This window comes from Cottoperca gobio, chromosome 6, assembly GCF_900634415.1.
Source record: "Cottoperca gobio chromosome 6, fCotGob3.1, whole genome shotgun sequence".
NCBI lineage: Eukaryota > Metazoa > Chordata > Actinopteri > Perciformes > Bovichtidae > Cottoperca > Cottoperca gobio.
This window is the reverse complement of record NC_041360.1, coordinates 25,527,219-25,543,883: the sequence shown is the minus strand read 5'-3', so window position 1 is coordinate 25,543,883 and position 16,665 is coordinate 25,527,219. Positions and strand designations below refer to the sequence as shown.

The window sequence follows — 16,665 nt, the reverse complement described above, 5'->3', positions numbered from 1 at the left end:
TCCTATATATATATATATATATATATATATATATATATACAGACAGCACTCCAAAAGTCAAAAAGCAAAGAGCACTAGAGACATCAGAATAATGATTTAATTAATTATTAAATAATCCATCTCACCTTCTTTTCCAGAAGTTATTAAACTTAAACAAAATGTATTTTTCATCTGTACACGATAATATTTCAGGGTTTTGTTGAGCCGTATGATTTTTAAGTATTTTACAGAACATTTCTTTGGATATTAAATTTAAAACATTTGTATATTTATCAATTTTATTCTTAATTTCACAAATGTGTTCTGGAATGTATCTAATATCAACATTTTACAGATTTCTCTTCTAAGATCTATTTACTTTATCTTTTCAAATATTTAGCAGATTTGTTTTTGAATATTCTTCTGAATTTATTGGGGATATTGTACTAATGTACATTTCAGATATTTTATTCATTATTTTTCATTCATCATATTATGTTCAGTGCAAATTAAATTGGACTTTTCATATGTTTACATACATGAACATAATTTATATTAAACAATTGAATATACTGTATATGTTTATATATGTAAGAATGTCTATACATTACAAAAGTATGAACAATATAAATTACAACTATTATTATTATTATTATTATATTATAATATATGTTTTTCATATTTCAAAGAGGGAAATAAAATAATTATTAATAATCACCCATGTTTTATTACATCAACACAAATATAAATATTTGTCCGATGACCTGGAGGGCACTACAATAATATATTATATATATATATATAGATATATATATATATATATATATATATATATATATATATATATATATATATATATATCTATATATATATATATATATAATATATATATATATATATATATATATATATATATATATATATATATATATATATATATATATATATATATATATATATATATATATATATATATATATATATATATATATATATATATATATATATATATATATATATATATATATATATATATATCTATATATATAATATACGGAGCAGGAACATATCCACACTCAACAAACTAGTTCAAAGAAATCTAGATTTTAAAGTAATGCAGTAAATATCTAGGAAACATATGACAGACATTTAAATACATATTACATATTCAAAGTATTAAAAGTGTGTGTGGTGTGTGTGTGTGTGTTTGTGTGTGTGTGTGTGTGTGTGTGCGTGTCACACTAATTAAGGTCCTGATGGAGTTCATCCTGTTAAAATTGTTTATGAATCATTAGAGGCAGAAAGACGTGCTCTCCCTCTGTGTCCTTCATATAGATAATTAGTCCAGCCAAGGTCACACACACACACACACACACACACACACACACACACACACACACACAGCATACAAGAATCTGTTATATGGCCATATATGTAAATGTTATTTCGGTGGAAGACCGGAGCCCGTCTTTGAGTGTCAGGAAGACTGTGAGAAGTGGTTGAAAGCTGCAGTTAAAACTAGTAAGTGAACCTTTAGTTTAGATTATTGACAGACATTAAGACGTTAAAACCACCGCAAAACTTCTCAAATTCAATTTCTCTCTGTCGGTGGCGGTAGATGATTTACTATGTTTATATACAAACATTGGAAGTTTGACGTGAGCAGAACAAAACTTTATTAAGACTTGACAACATTACAGGCTTCACTGATATACACTGTGAGGAAACAACACAAAACAAGGATCCAGGATCAGTCTGCAGCGTCGGTGCCAGAGCTTTGATCGGCCTCCCTCTCGTCCAATCTGTGAGTTTATATAACTTCCTGTTCCCAGTGTGAACTATCACCCAAACTAAAGCAGCACATGTAAACACAACATGTACCTGCTTGTGTCACCTGATGCCAGCTGAGCGGTGCGGTGGGACGATTTAAGAATATTTGATCAGAGTTTTCCTCTATTTTTAACTGCATACACGGATATAATAAGAAACTGTATTTGTGGATATAAAGTGTGCCTCGACGCCGCCACACAGAAATATTCTTATCTTTTTACATTAATTCATTTCATTAATTCATTTCCCCCCAAAATTCAGCTCGGTAAATGATCTGTCATCTGTGGAATTAAAGAAGAAGTTCTGTGTGTTTGACTGACGCTCAGGTAAGTGTCGTCAGGTGGTTGCAGGTGAACGAGGCACGGCTGGAGAGCAATCAAGTCATTCAAACTTCAGCTCTACAAAAGCCACCTGCTGCACAGGTGAGATATTCAAACAGAGCCGTGCAGAACAAAAGCTTCAGCATGATGTTGTTCGGTGGAATCGTTCTCGCGTTGGTCTGTGGAGTTTCATCGGCGGTTCCAGACATGAACTGGAACCTCCGGCCTGCAGCCGGCAGGTTTACAGGGCTGAGACCAACCCGGCCTAAAGTCCAGAAAACAGCAGGTAGAGCTCCACTCCACAGGATCACACTTTGATATCTGACAATAATGTGGTCGAGTTAATGCACAGTAAGTTCATCAGGAGGAATGACTTTTAAAACTGATTTATGTTCCTGGTTGGACGGCTGCTCAGTTTACTAATTTACTGCATAAACTGAATAAGTTGTATTTTCGGGTTGGCTTGACATTAGTGCTGTGGAGCTGCAGCCGGAGGAACATCTGTCTTATTAAGATGCAATCAGGGAGGCACGAAGCAAACTGTCACTGACGTCATGTTGCTCAAAGACCTGCTGCTGTAGTGTTGGGCTCAAACAAATCCCCACAATGTGTGCACCGAGGTTTAACTGCTGGATTCCTTTTTCTGTTACTGGCAGAATCTCTTGTCACGTGACTCCACCAGTCTGAACTATTTATTTATTAATACTTCCTCCACTGTGTTTACCAGAAGAGAATATTGCAGCAGAATACAGAACTGTTTGCAAGTTGTTTCTGTACTTTATGATGACTCTTAAATCTAATTTGTGTGACTTAATATGAAGTGCATCAGCTCATGACTGCCCCCTGTGGCAGGAGAGCAGAGAAACACCCACTTTAACTGTAGCGTGGGACAAGCATGCAGATGCATTTACACTTTAATGAGAAGTGCTTTTAAACTTCTGCTTCACAAGCGAAAGCCTCAGTGAGGACTTGTTTGTCCTGGCAATGAATAAAGCTGACTCTAAAGGATGAGAATAAACTCCAAGTACACTTTAGTGGTGGTTCATAGCATAACCAAACGGCTGATCTCCCCTCTTTCCCAGCTGGCCGCCAGGAGAAGCAGTCTGTCCATGAGCCGATATCTTGGAGGTTCCCGGAGCCGGCTGAGGAGGAGCATCATTTCGCACAAAACTTTGAGCTGAGGGAGCCACAGGCGGCCGACAGCGTCAGCGCCGTCTGTGGGGAGCACTCTGTCTGGGTGGAGGCCAAGAAAGACCTGCTGGGCATCGGTAAACTTGTCCTGGCTGAAGATGTCACGCTGGGCGACTGTCCTTCCACTGGGGAAGATCCCGACGATCAGGTCCTCTTCTTCCAGTCGGAGCTGCACGGCTGTGGCAGCCAGCTGCAGGTGAGTTTAAAGGGACAGTTCGCCCCCGAATAAAACGATTAATTTTCTTGTCGAGGCATTTTAACTTTCTTTCGCTGAGAGTTGGAGATAACTGCTGCAGAGATGTCTGTCTTCTCTCCAATATAATGGCACTAGATGGCGCTCTGCTTGTGGTGCTCAAAGCAGTTTAAAAAATGCATTTGAAACACTCATCATGAGTCTGTGCACAGTGGTGGTTCCCACATGCAACTGCTCACACAAAGGTCGGATTATCTTCAGTAACCGGGTCATGATTTCCAGTAAAGACTCATTGCTGTTGCGTTTTCTCGGTGGTTTGAACAAAGTGCCATCTAGTTTCATTATATTGGAGAAAAGGCTTCTCTACGGCCGACCTCTTCAACACTGCAACTCACACAGACTATTGGATTGATAAATGGCACTAAAGGTAGGAAGAATAACTCCTTGTGACTCCAGAAGGCCGGACAAAAACATAACTTTTTTTGTTGGTGTTCAAATTTTAGTACATTTTCAGAAAGATTTCGGCTAATTTGAGAATCTGAGTTTGTTTCCACTTGATAAATGTAGTTTAATCTCTTCAGCTTTGTTCTTGGTCTTCACAAACGTCTGACTGCAATATTTAGCTGCTATGTTTCCCAGATTGTCTGGAAACAGACGGTAAATGTCAATATAAGAGTTAAAATGGACCCAAAATCTTATTACTGCAAAGTTGGTGACATGCTCTGTATTCACAGCCATCCCAAGACTTTTTACCATTGATTCGTGTTAATGTCAAAAATGTAAATCTACTGTTTCAGGCTTGACACTGCAGTAAACTGTGTTTCAGATGTCGGAGGACTCGTTCATCTACACCTTCATGCTGCACTATACTCCCAGTCCACTGGGGGACAGTCCAATCATCCGAACCAAAGAAGTGACAGTCAGCATCCAGTGTCACTACCAGAGGTCAGATTCTACAGAACTGAGCCACAAAGACATTTTAGAGATGGTGGAAGACAAAACGCAGATAGTACTTGATTCACTGAGTTTCTGAGTGGCTACCAACCCAGTCAGTCTTTTAGTGGGCTGCCGAGGTGTCCCATGCAGACTGTTTAGAATATAAATCAGTTTCTCCACAAACTTCTTGAACTACCTTTTTTGGCTTGTGAGAAAATGATGGCACCTTTGCAATCGGCGCAGACTGTAGTTTTTTTGGGAGGGTGGTCTTTAAGAGACGGGTGAATACAGGCACATTTAGACTGTACGAGTTAAGTCTTTGGACATTAAAGCATGTAAACTTGTTCTAGTAAATTAAAATGTGACATTGAATTTATATTTTAAGTAAAAGTACATTAGTATGGCCTTCAATGCATCCTTATAATGCCAAAAGTAAAAAACTACTCCTAATGCAGAGGCGCTAACTTCAGATTAATGTATATTATTGGATTATAAATGTATTGATGCATTGTTAAGGTTTCATCTGGTAAAAGTGGAGATTTTAATTGCTTTGTATACTGTTTGGTAGAATAAAAAATGATGATGGATTTGTATTAATCTGCAAGGAACATTGTTAAATGTAGGCATTTCCATTTTATACATTGTATTTGGAGTTTTTAACATTTTGTCTTTAGGAAGCATGATGTGAGCAGCGGGCTGTTGCGGCCGACCTGGAGTCCGTTCAGTGTCACCGAAGCTTCAGACGAAAATCTATTTTTCTCCTTCAGACTCATGACTGGTGGGTTTTTGTTCAAACTTCATCAATAATTTTTAAATGACTTTCAGCCACAACATTTTGTTAGAATAACTAAAATTGTGTTTCGTCTCTCAGATGATTGGCAGCTGTCTCGTCCGTCCGCTCACTACCTGCTGGGAGACGTGATTAAGTTTGAAGTTTCAGTCAAACAGTTTCATCACGTCCCTCTCAGAGTGACTGTGGACAGCTGCGTGGCCACCGTGGTCCCGAACGTAGACACCGTCCCTCGATACGCCTTCCTGGGGAACAACGGGTCAGTACTGGTGGTGGTTCCCCTCCACTCAGAAATGCTCGTTAAATCTCAGGTCAACATGTTTAAGAACGGTGTGATCACGACTGGTTTGAAAACTAATTGGCGATCAACATGCAAAGTGTGACGTGGATTCTTTAGTCTTCAGTGCGCAGACTCTTCAGGGACATTTTGTGTGCAGCAGTTTTGAAGTGGAAAAGTGTTTGCATAATCAGCCTGGAGATTTCAATTGTGGCGAGATGTATGAGTCAAGAATGTTTTACAGTAAAAGACATCTGACACAAATTAATAGTTAAAAACAAAACTTTTCTGACAGTCCTTTGTGTTGCCTTCAGGTGCCTGTTCGACAGTCAGCTGACCGGCTCCAACTCTAAGTTCCTGCCTCGGTCTCATGAGGACAGACTGCAGTTTGAGGTGGAGGCGTTCAGGTTCCAGCAGGACCACAGCGGTGTGGTGAGACAAACATCACACACTATCTGTTCATCCCCCTGCTGATTTGGAAATGCAAGTTATTTTCTTCTGTTGGTTTCTATGATGCACTTTAATGAACACCTCCGTGTGTCTCTGTAGCTCTACATCACCTGCACTGTGAGAGCCACAGCAGCTGTTGCAGCTGTTGACGCCACCAACAAGTCCTGTTCGTTCGCCAACGGGTGAGACGCCACCAACACTACAACTCTCATCCTTTCTGCTGCAAACGCTACAAATGCATAAGTCTCAGGATTCAATGACACGCAGTGAAAGCAAACTTTAATAACTTTATTTAAGATATTTTACATACAATTCCAATCAGCTAATTTGAGTTCCAACACTGTCTGCTACAAAATACATCTTCATACAACTTAACTGTATTCTCTATTACATTTCAAGCCAAACTTATTTCCTCACTTAACTTGTTAATTCAGAAAACAGCAAAACTAAATGTTTAGTAAAAATGATTTGGCTCAAGTGTTAGGTTGCAGACAAATGTAAAGTTAACAATCCTGCACAGATTTCTATGGACAAATTTAGAAATTTATCTGTGCGTCAAAAACAAACCAATAAATTTCCCTCAACGTAATTGATAATGCAGTTTAGTTTTCTAGGAACAAAACTTTTATTTAACCCGGCTGTTAGTTCTTACATGGTGGATGGAAAAAACGCATAGATCTGCGACAGAAAACAATACTTGTCGTCTTTAGAAATCTAAAATGTTTAGGATACATTTAAGTTCACTGTGGGGAACATGAAGCATTAACAGACAGTGATGGATAAAAATAAAAAACCTGATTTTTGAAGAGTTTTGTAAGAGGCAGCTTTTGATTAACAGGTGGAGGGAGGCCAGTGGCAGCCATAAAGCGTGTAGCTGCTGTGACGCAGACTGTGGGACAGGAAGTCATCTTACTGGATCAGGTGAGTGGATGGACGCCAAAACCAGATGGACGGGTTTTTCCACAGCAACTGTTCAGCAGAGATGTGACGCATGCTGCTTGTGCCAACTTGTATATACTGTAAACTAAGTACCAACAGCATTGAAAATAATAGACTGAATTTTAATGCTAACGTTTTAAAGAATTAAAGGGTGTACTTTAGGTTTACAGATTTGTATACCTGGCATATAAATGCCTTTTTATAGAATTAATGAGCTCTTTTGTTTTTTATTCTACCTTAAGTTTATTTGATTTATCTGCCACTTTATGTTATCAAGGACATTTAATGTGTAACTTCACTAATTTATATAGATGTCTATCTCTGCAAAGGTTTTTTTTTTTTTTAACTTGACCAACTGAAACTTTTTATTTCTCAATGTGTGCATATAGTAACATTTTGTTTGTGTTGCAGGTGACCATTGGGAACAGGAAACGGCTGTTGGACCAATCATGGTGAAGGAGAGACCTCTACATTGAAAAAAACTAATATAAAACATATGAGATTAAATATCTTTATATACTAAGACCTGTGTTTTTGTTTTTTCTCACAGTTAAATCTGCAGAAACTCTAAGAATGAGTTTTATATTAAATGTGCAAAAGGGTGGGTCCAATGCTTTTCTGATGCATCTGACTATGGTGTTAATAACACAGAAACTGAACTCTGTCAACATCAGCCAAGTTCTTTCAACGTACAGTGTTTTAACCGTCACATAACCAAATCTGTGTTCAGACGATTGTCTTTGTTTTCATTACCTTCCATCCTATATGACCATACCGTGGTGTTGGCCTGTTAGTATTATCTTTGCTGCAAAGTTGAGTTGTTCTACTACTCAGTGTGATTGACAGGAGAGATGATCAGAGGGGCAGAGTTTTTACCACCATCATTAAGATAAGGACTGAAGTACTGGGTAGAGTTTCTCAGTGAATGTGCAGCCAGTAAAGGAGTAGATCAGAGCTGCAGCATCAACATCATAAAAGGAGACCAGACCCTCCTCATAATCCACAAACACCCCCACCTTCTCAGGCTCAGACTCCAGAGAGAGAGTGACTTCAGTGTCAGCATGAGCTGTGTACTCATTTACATTCCTCAAACATATCGTCCAGTAACCTTTCTGAGGAGACACTGTGATGATTCCCTTCCTGTTGATGGACTCTCTGACCACTCCTAAATCCCACCCAGTCTTCCATCTAACCTGAACCTCGTAATAAAATCTTCCTGAAGAGAAACTCTGCTTTGCTAAAACACAAACACAAGTATCAAATCTCTCTGGATTGTCTGGGAGACTCTTCTTCACATCAACATGTTTAACTTGTTTTCCATCATCAGACAGGATGAGGTTGGGATGTGCTGTATGAAGGTCGAGTGTCACATCCACTGCAGACTGCTGGACCCTCTTCAGCTCGTACCTCAAGCAGCTTCTTCATCTGTTCACTGAGCGTCTCCTCCAGCTGACTCACAGCTCTCCTCACAGTCCCCTCATATGAAGGTAGACAGACGCTGACTTCTGTCCAGTCCTTGGTGAGTGGAGCAGCGTTCAGGAACTTGAAGCTTTGTATGACGTGGAGATGATCTTCAGATGTTGAGAGCTGCTCCATCTCAGTGCTTCTCTTCTTCAGCTCAGAGACTTCCTGTTCCAGCTCTCTGATGAAGCCTTCAGCCTGTTTCTCTGTCTCTCTCTGCTTCTCTTTGACTGTGTGGATGAGCTCGGCCTGGCTTCTCTCAACAGACTCCTTCAGAGCGGTGAAGACCTGAACACCACCTGCTATCTCTCTGTCTGCATCTTCCTTACTGAGCTCCACTGAGCGTTTCATCTCCTGAATCTTCAGTCGTCTCTTCTGGATCATCTGCTGAATGTCAGCCTCTGTCTTCTCCAGCTCGGCCTTCTTTCCTTCATATTCTTCCTTCAGAGGAACAACATCATGTGTCTTGTGGTCTAAAACAGTGCAGAGCATGCAGACACACATCTGGTCGGTCTTACAGAACAGCTCCAGCTGTTTCTCGTCCAGTTTCAGGTCCCCTTCTTGATCAGCCAGCTTCCCCTACCTCAGCGTCTGATAGGTGCTAATGTTCTCGGAGAGATGATCAAGGGACGAGAGTCGTCTACGGATGAATTTACATTGGTTATTAGCCTCTTCCGAAAAGCACTTGGTGTCCAAGCAACAGGCAAAGGCTATGGTTAATTTCATTCAGGTTCATGAGACACCAATTCACAGCATGGCCACAATCAGATTGGGTAGAGAGGATGTGATGATCCCAGCGGGAAAAACCATGCATGTAATGTGCAGAGTACCATCTAGCTTTGATACATCCGACCCTGTTGTCCTATATCAGGGGTTCTCAACGGGGGCGGCAGAGCCCCCCCAGGGGGCGTTCAGAGGATGTTGGGGGGCGATGGAAGTAATATTTTAGAAATGGGGGCATTCACGTGTCTTTGGGGGTGTTTGTGTGTACGGCCTGCGAGGTAATTCATAAACACACGCAAAAAATCTATTCCAAAAAAATTCATCCAAATCTATTCGAGTGCGTTTGAATAAAGTTAACATTGTGTGTTTTTAGACTTTTATTTTTATTTTGCTGAGCGATAAAGTGCTGCTTGAAAAACAAAAACAAGCGCTGTCCCCCTCAGCCACCACTGCTCAAAAGCATTAATGTTATTCCAAAGATACACCATGAATAAAACTAATCTGAATTAATGTTAAAACACTACCGCTCTGGTCGAGACTTGGACCAGCAGCACAATGAGCTGCACTCTGGCTGCTCTGGCTGCTCGTAGCTGCTCGTAGTTGCTCGTAGCAGCAGAGCTAACATCAGCAGAGCTAATACCAGCAGAGCTAACACCTGCAGAGCTACAAGAGCCTGAGCGCCTCAGATTTGTTGCTTTGTGCTCGTTTATCGTTGGATCACTTAAGAGCGCAAATTGTTTCACATTTCTGAGGCTGCTGTGTTTAACACCAGTTACATTTTGAATGTCTGACCCGTCTCTGATTGGCTGCAGTCTATGACACCGATTAAAGTTTTAATCTTCTTACCGTTGCATTTGTTTAACACTCCTGAATAAAATGTCTTTGTTTGCTCCATGGGTACATGGTGTATCAGGGCAATTGAAGGTAAAAACAACAAAACATTTGTTTAATAATATAATATTTATTATTATTTTGAAATTTTATTTTGTAATTTCAATCTCAGAGAATTTGAGTTTTTATAATAATAAATATATAAATATACCATACTCTATATAATATAGCAGCCTAATAATAAGAAAAATATTATAAGAATTTAAATACTAAATTAATATAATCAATATGTAATATAAATCATAAATACTAAGAATAATAATTAGAATAATACAAACAGAATAATAATCAACATTAGAATTCCCTCTCTTCAGATGTCAATCAGGCCCAAAGACAACATCCCTGTTCAGAAGGCTTATGTTTCCATCCCAAAGCCGCTGTACAAAGAAGTAAAAGAGTACATCCAAGAGTTGTTAGTGATAGGATGGATCGTAAAGGCCCATTCTCCATATGTTGCCATTGTGTGTGTGTGTGTAAGGAAGAAAGATGGGTCACTGCGCCTTTGTATTGACTACCGACTGCTCAAAACTGTGCTGGATAAACATCATAAACATCATAAACATGGGTCAGAATACCCTTTGGGTTATCAAACGCGCCAGTAGCCTTCCAAAGAAGCATGGAGGAAATGCTCGACACTCTGAGGGATGAGTGTTACATCCCTTATCTGGACGATGTCCTCTGCTTCTCGAGGTCTTTTGAAGAGCATGTGAAAGTGCTGCGCCATGCGCTCCAAGCTCTGCAGCGACACGGGGTTAAGTTGAGGCCAGAAAAGTGTGAGTTATTTCGGAAGGAAGTAAGGTTTGTTGGTCGTCTGGTGTCTGCAGATGGAGTAAGAGTGGATCCCAAAGATGTCGAGGCAGTGCAGGCGTTGAAGGAGAAGACTCCACAGACTGTATGGGATGTCAGAAGACTGTTGGGTTTCCTGAGCTATTACCGAGCATACGTACAGGATTTCTCACGAATAGCAAGACCGCTTTATACGCTGCTCCAGGTAAAGTCCAGTTCACCTCAACCCAAGACTGCAGGGGGAAAAACAAAGGGACCTCAGCTGCATTCACGCACCTCAGTAAAGTGGAACAGTGAGCACCAGCAGATCCTTGAAAGACTCATAAACATCTTAACCGACCCGCCAGTGTTAGCATACCCAGACTTCGACTCTCCCTTTGTACTCCACACCGATGCATCTTAACAAGGCCTAGGGAAGGTCCTCTACCAAAACCAGGATGGAAAGATGAGAGTGATCGGCTATGGGTCCCGTACACTAACACCAGCAGAACAAAACTATCACCTCCACAGTGGGAAGCTGGAGTTCCTGGCTTTGAAGTGGGCAGTATGTGACAAGTTTAGGGGCTACTTATTTTATGCATCCCATTTTATTGTCTATAGTGATAACAATCCCCTGACTTACATGATGAGCACTGCTAAGCTTAATGCAGTGGGCCATCACTGGGTAGGGCAGCTTGCAGACTTTCACTTTGAGATAAGATACAAGCCGGGCAGACTAAATGTTGTTGCAGACACCCTATCTCATTGTCCTAGTGACATCAATACTTACATGAATCAGTGTTCAGAGGAAGCAGTGTGTGCCACCTGGGAAGGTAGCAGAACAGCCGAGCAGGGGGAAATAGCATGGGTTTCCCCAACAACCCATGCTATTATAATAATAAAAGCCATGCTAATATGATAACCCATGCTACAGCCCTACACATCGCATCTCAACAACAAGTTCACATAGAAACTTTCCCAGTAATTGACCACAATGAACTGGCAAGCGAGCAGCGGAAAGATCATGTCATTGGAAAAATCTTAGAGTTAAAGGAGAGCAACACAGAACTGACTGAGGACAGACGCAAGACATTGGACACATCCACAAGCAAAGTCGCAAGAGAGTGGAGCAGGTTATGTGTAGAGAATGGCCTTCCTGTATAGGAAAACGCTTGGTCGCAAACAGCTAGCCTTACCGGCCACCTATAAACAGACAGTCCTCACCCACCTGCACAACAATATGGGACATGTTGGTGTAGAACGAGTTTTGAGTCTTGCAAGGGAACGTTTTTATTGGCCTTTTATGAAAAGGGACATTGAAGAGTACTTAACCAGGAAGTGTCGTTGTATAACGCAAAAAAAGCCAGCTCCACATGACAGAGCGCCGATGGGGAGTCTTACATCAAGCTCACCCCTTGAACTTGTCTCTATTGACTTTCTCCACTTTGAGAACAGCCGTGGTGGGTACGAGTACATTCTGGTGATAATCGACCACTTCACCAGGTTTGCCCATGCATATCCCACTAGAAACAAGGCCACCAAAACTGCTATTGACAAGAATTTTAATGACTTTGTCCCTCGGTTCGGATATCCTGCCAAACTGCACCATGATCAGTTTGAAAATGAGCTTTTCAGAGCTCTCAGACAGTTTTCTGGTGTGAGCCATTCCAGGACATCCCCTTATCATCCACAAGGCAACCCTGCAGAGAGGTTCAATCGGACACTGTTGCAAATGCTTCGAACACTAGTCGGGAAAGAGAGAGACCTGGAAGGATCACCTGCCACATGTCATTCATGCGTACAATTGTACCAAGCATGAGTCAACAAGCTACTCCCCATACTATCTGTTGTATGGTTGCAACATACGTCTTCCTGGTGACCTGCTCTTTGGGTTGGTAACAGAAGAAGAAACAAGCACAGCAAGAGGGTATGCAGAAAAATGGGCAGAAAAGATGACTGAGGCATATAAAATAGCAAGCACCAACAGCCAACAGTCGAGTGCTAAAGGCAAACACTACTATGACCGAAGAAACAGAGGTGTGACTCTTCAGCCAGGAGATAGGGTCCTTGTCCATAATGTTGCTGAAAGAGGAGGTCCATGCAAACTAAAACCCTACTGGGAAAAGATAATCTACATTGTCCGAGAGCAGCTTGTTGAGAACGCAGTCTACAAGGTGAGCCGAGACAGGGAGTGGCCGTATCCGCACGCACTCACAAAAGGGAAATGGAAAGACAAAAAAAACATTGAACACAGTCGAGCAGACACATGACCATGACACAAGTGAGTCAGACGAATATGAGGAAGGACCATGGTATTGGCTGCGTATACCAAGATTTGGATAGGCCACACCTGACCAAATGATAATCCGTGAGGTACAGAACCATCCTGAGCAGAGAGGAGCTTACTTTAGGGAAACAGTTCCTGTTGAGCCTGCATCTGAAAGGGAAAGTGTCATTGAAGAAGACCATGAAAGACAAAATGAAAGTGTGTCAAGTGCTGATGAACCCCAGCTTTACAATGAGCAGGAGCTGCCTTCGGCTAATGACCGAGGCAGAGAGGTCCAAGAGACTCAGCCGGACACTCAGCCTACACTACGTAGGTCTACCAGAGACCGACAACCTGGCCAGTGGTTCACATACACCTCTCTAGGTCAACCAACCTACCAGCCACGTGTCATTGTGAGTGCAATAGGGACTCAGCCCATAGTCTACACTCAACAGTATTCACAATCATACTTTCACTCCAACTCGCACCCATCATCCCTCCTACATACTTGCCAGTCACATATCCTATTCACTGTTATTGAATAGTTAATGGATATCGTGTACTTACACAGGGTTACTATTAGCTACATTTCCTTAGATTTTGGGTATCCAATAAGTTTATGTGTTTTGTGTATTATTGAAAAGTTACGTGACCAATGAAAAAGAAGGAACACATTAAGTTGAACTGCTAAAAGCAAGTGTTTTTAAAACTGTGCAACTATTTTGTGTTTATTTAATTTAATAAACTGAACAGTCAATTTCATGGATTTTCCAGGTCTAATATTATCCCTATTAATGTAGGTGACAATCACATCATTTTACTTTTCCACATGTATTGTGGAGAGATGTTGAATGTAAGCAGCACCAAGGTGGAACTGTTGTCACAGTTGCAGACCCCTGGTATAGTCGTACATGTCACTATCTGTATTTTAAAATTATACTACAATAATACATTATATACAATTCTGAAAGAGGTCATTCTGCATAATGAGTCATTTTATCTTTTGGTACTTGAAATACTTTTGTACTTTCACTGGAGTAAATATGTTGAATGCTGTACTTTTACATGTATGTCTACACTGTGGTATTACTACATATACTTCAATAAAATATCGGCATACTGGTTACTTATATTATTGCTGCTTGTTCACTTCAAATAATAGTGAAACATTTAATAAAACATTGAGAAACTCATCTAACATCCTAAACATTGCAGTGATATAATTCTAAACCCTTTAGTTCTGGTTGATATCATAATTCAAATCAGTAAAATCATAATAGCATTCCTTTAAACCCCCAAAACATAGTATGATCCCTCCACTACCATCGCATCATATATTTATTAATATAATAATACTGCTACACTGATGCTTATATTGTTATAACAGTTACAATATTTTTTAAACCTGTTTAATATTAAATTCAACACAATTATTTAAATTTGTTGTGATATTTTTAGCTCGTATTCTTTATTTTTCAGTGTCAGAGAGTCAGTTTGGAGGAAGAGGAGATTCATAGAGAGAATCAGAAACATTAAATGTGCAGAAGAAGAGATGGAAGCTACAGCTCTGGACTGCAGGAAATTATATAAAATATAATTAATCTCCTCAACCCCCACGGACACCGAGCTTCACTTCCTGAGCTGAGGTTTTGAGTTCATACAGGTAACACGTGTGTAAATTAGCTTCAGCTAATGCTAGCTGTGACTGTATTCTGTCAAACCTTAACTACAAAGAGTTCAGTCACTGTGGTTTGGTTTTGACCTGTTTTGTATTTCTGGCCTTCTTACACTTTTATATCTAAAGTGACACATTTCTATAGCATAATATTCTTTATCTGGTAAAACGGATGTAAACAGTCAGATTGTGATTTGAACTAAACTGTGATCACATGTTTAGTCGGTGCATTTGTCTCTGTAGGGCAGTGTACTCACCAGTGTTGGACAGATTCTGCTGTGTTGTTGAGAGAAGCCTGCTGGATGTAGTTGAATGTTTCTTTAGAGAGAAACAGAGACTTGTGTCGACTGCAGCTCTGCTGTCGCTCAGATATACTTTAACTTTCGTTTCTGTGAAGTTGAAGCTCCTCTTTCTGTGTTGCTCCACCTCTCAGTGGCCCGACGCCAACAGGGAGTGGAGGAAGACTTCAGATCCTTTACTGCAGTAACAGTTCTCTTACAGCACTGTGCAAATACTCCACTACAAGGAGAAGTCCTGCGTTATAAACTTTACTTAAATAAAAGTGTGTACGTAACATGTAGTTAAAGTGTGAAAAGTAAAAGTATTATCAGGAAATGTACTTTTAATGTTCCTGCTGCATTAATGTGTGTGTTACATGTTCCTGTTACATTAATGTGTGTGTTACATGTTCCTGTTACATTAATGTGTGTTTTATATGTTCATGTTACATTAATGTGTGTGTTACATTAATGTGTGTCCTACATGTTCATGTTACATTAATGTGTGTGTTACATTAATGTGTGTTACATGTTCATGTTACATTAATGTGTGTGTTACATGTTCCTGTTACATTAATGTGTGTTTTATATGTTCATGTTACATTAATGTGTGTGTTACATTAATGTGTGTCCTACATGTTCATGTTACATTAATGTGTGTGTTACATTAATGTGTGTCCTACATGTTCATGTTACATTAATGTGTGTCCTACATGTTCCTGCTACATTAATGTGTGTGTTACATGTTTCTGTTGCATTAATGTGTGTGTTACATGTTCCTGTTGCATTAATGTGTGTGTTACATGTTCCTCTTACATTAATGTGTGTGTTACATGTTCCTGTTACATTAATGTGTGTGTTATATGTTCCTGCTGCATTAATGTGTGTGTGTTACATGTTTCTGCTGCATTAATGTGTGTGTTACATGTTCCTGTTACATTAATGTGTGTTACATATTCCTTCTACATTAATGTGTGTGTTACATGTTCCTGTTACATTAATGTGTGTGTTACATGTTCCTGTTACATTAATGTGTGTGTTACATGTTCCTGTTACATTAATGTGTGTGTTACATGTTCCTGTTACATTAATGTGTGTGTTACATGTTCCTGCTGCATTAATGTGTGTGTTACATGTTCCTGTTACATTAATGTGTGTGTTACATGTTCCTGTTACATTAATGTGTGTGTTACATGTTCCTGTTACATTAATGTGTGTGTTACATGTTCCTGCTGCATTAATGTGTGTGTTACATGTTCCTGTTACATTAATGTGTGTGTTACATGTTCCTGTTACATTAATGTGTGTGTTACATGTTCCTGTTACATTAATGTGTGTTTTATATGTTCATGTTACATTAATGTGTGTGTTACATTAATGTGTGTCCTACATGTTCATGTTACATTAATGTGTGTGTTACATTAATGTGTGTTACATGTTCATGTTACATTAATGTGTGTGTTACATGTTCCTGTTACATTAATGTGTGTTTTATATGTTCATGTTACATTAATGTGTGTGTTACATTAATGTGTGTCCTACATGTTCATGTTACATTAATGTGTGTGTTACATTAATGTGTGTCCTACATGTTCATGTTACATTAATGTGTGTCCTACATGTTCCTGCTACATTAATGTGTGTGTTACATGTTTCTGTTGCATTAATGTGTGTGTTACATGTTCCTGTTGCATTAATGTG

At 39.6% G+C, this 16,665-nt stretch overlaps 1 protein-coding gene and 1 pseudogene across 1 annotated transcript; one reads left to right on the top strand and one right to left on the bottom strand.

The window, feature by feature from the left end:
* Positions 1-1,388: 1,388 nt before the first annotated feature.
* On the top strand, positions 1,389-7,428 carry LOC115009226 (zona pellucida sperm-binding protein 3-like). The gene is made up of 11 exons (XM_029433094.1): positions 1,389-1,500; positions 1,680-1,783; positions 2,136-2,415; positions 3,212-3,516; positions 4,340-4,458; positions 5,124-5,227; positions 5,321-5,498; positions 5,831-5,948; positions 6,066-6,148; positions 6,805-6,887; positions 7,317-7,428. Exons 3-11 carry the CDS (start codon positions 2,274-2,276, stop codon positions 7,379-7,381), a joined length of 1,197 nt encoding a protein of 398 aa, XP_029288954.1. The 5' UTR covers positions 1,389-1,500; positions 1,680-1,783; positions 2,136-2,273; the 3' UTR covers positions 7,382-7,428.
* On the bottom strand, positions 7,180-15,088 carry LOC115009228 (nuclear factor 7, ovary-like; annotated as a pseudogene).
* Positions 15,089-16,665: the final 1,577 nt, after the last annotated feature.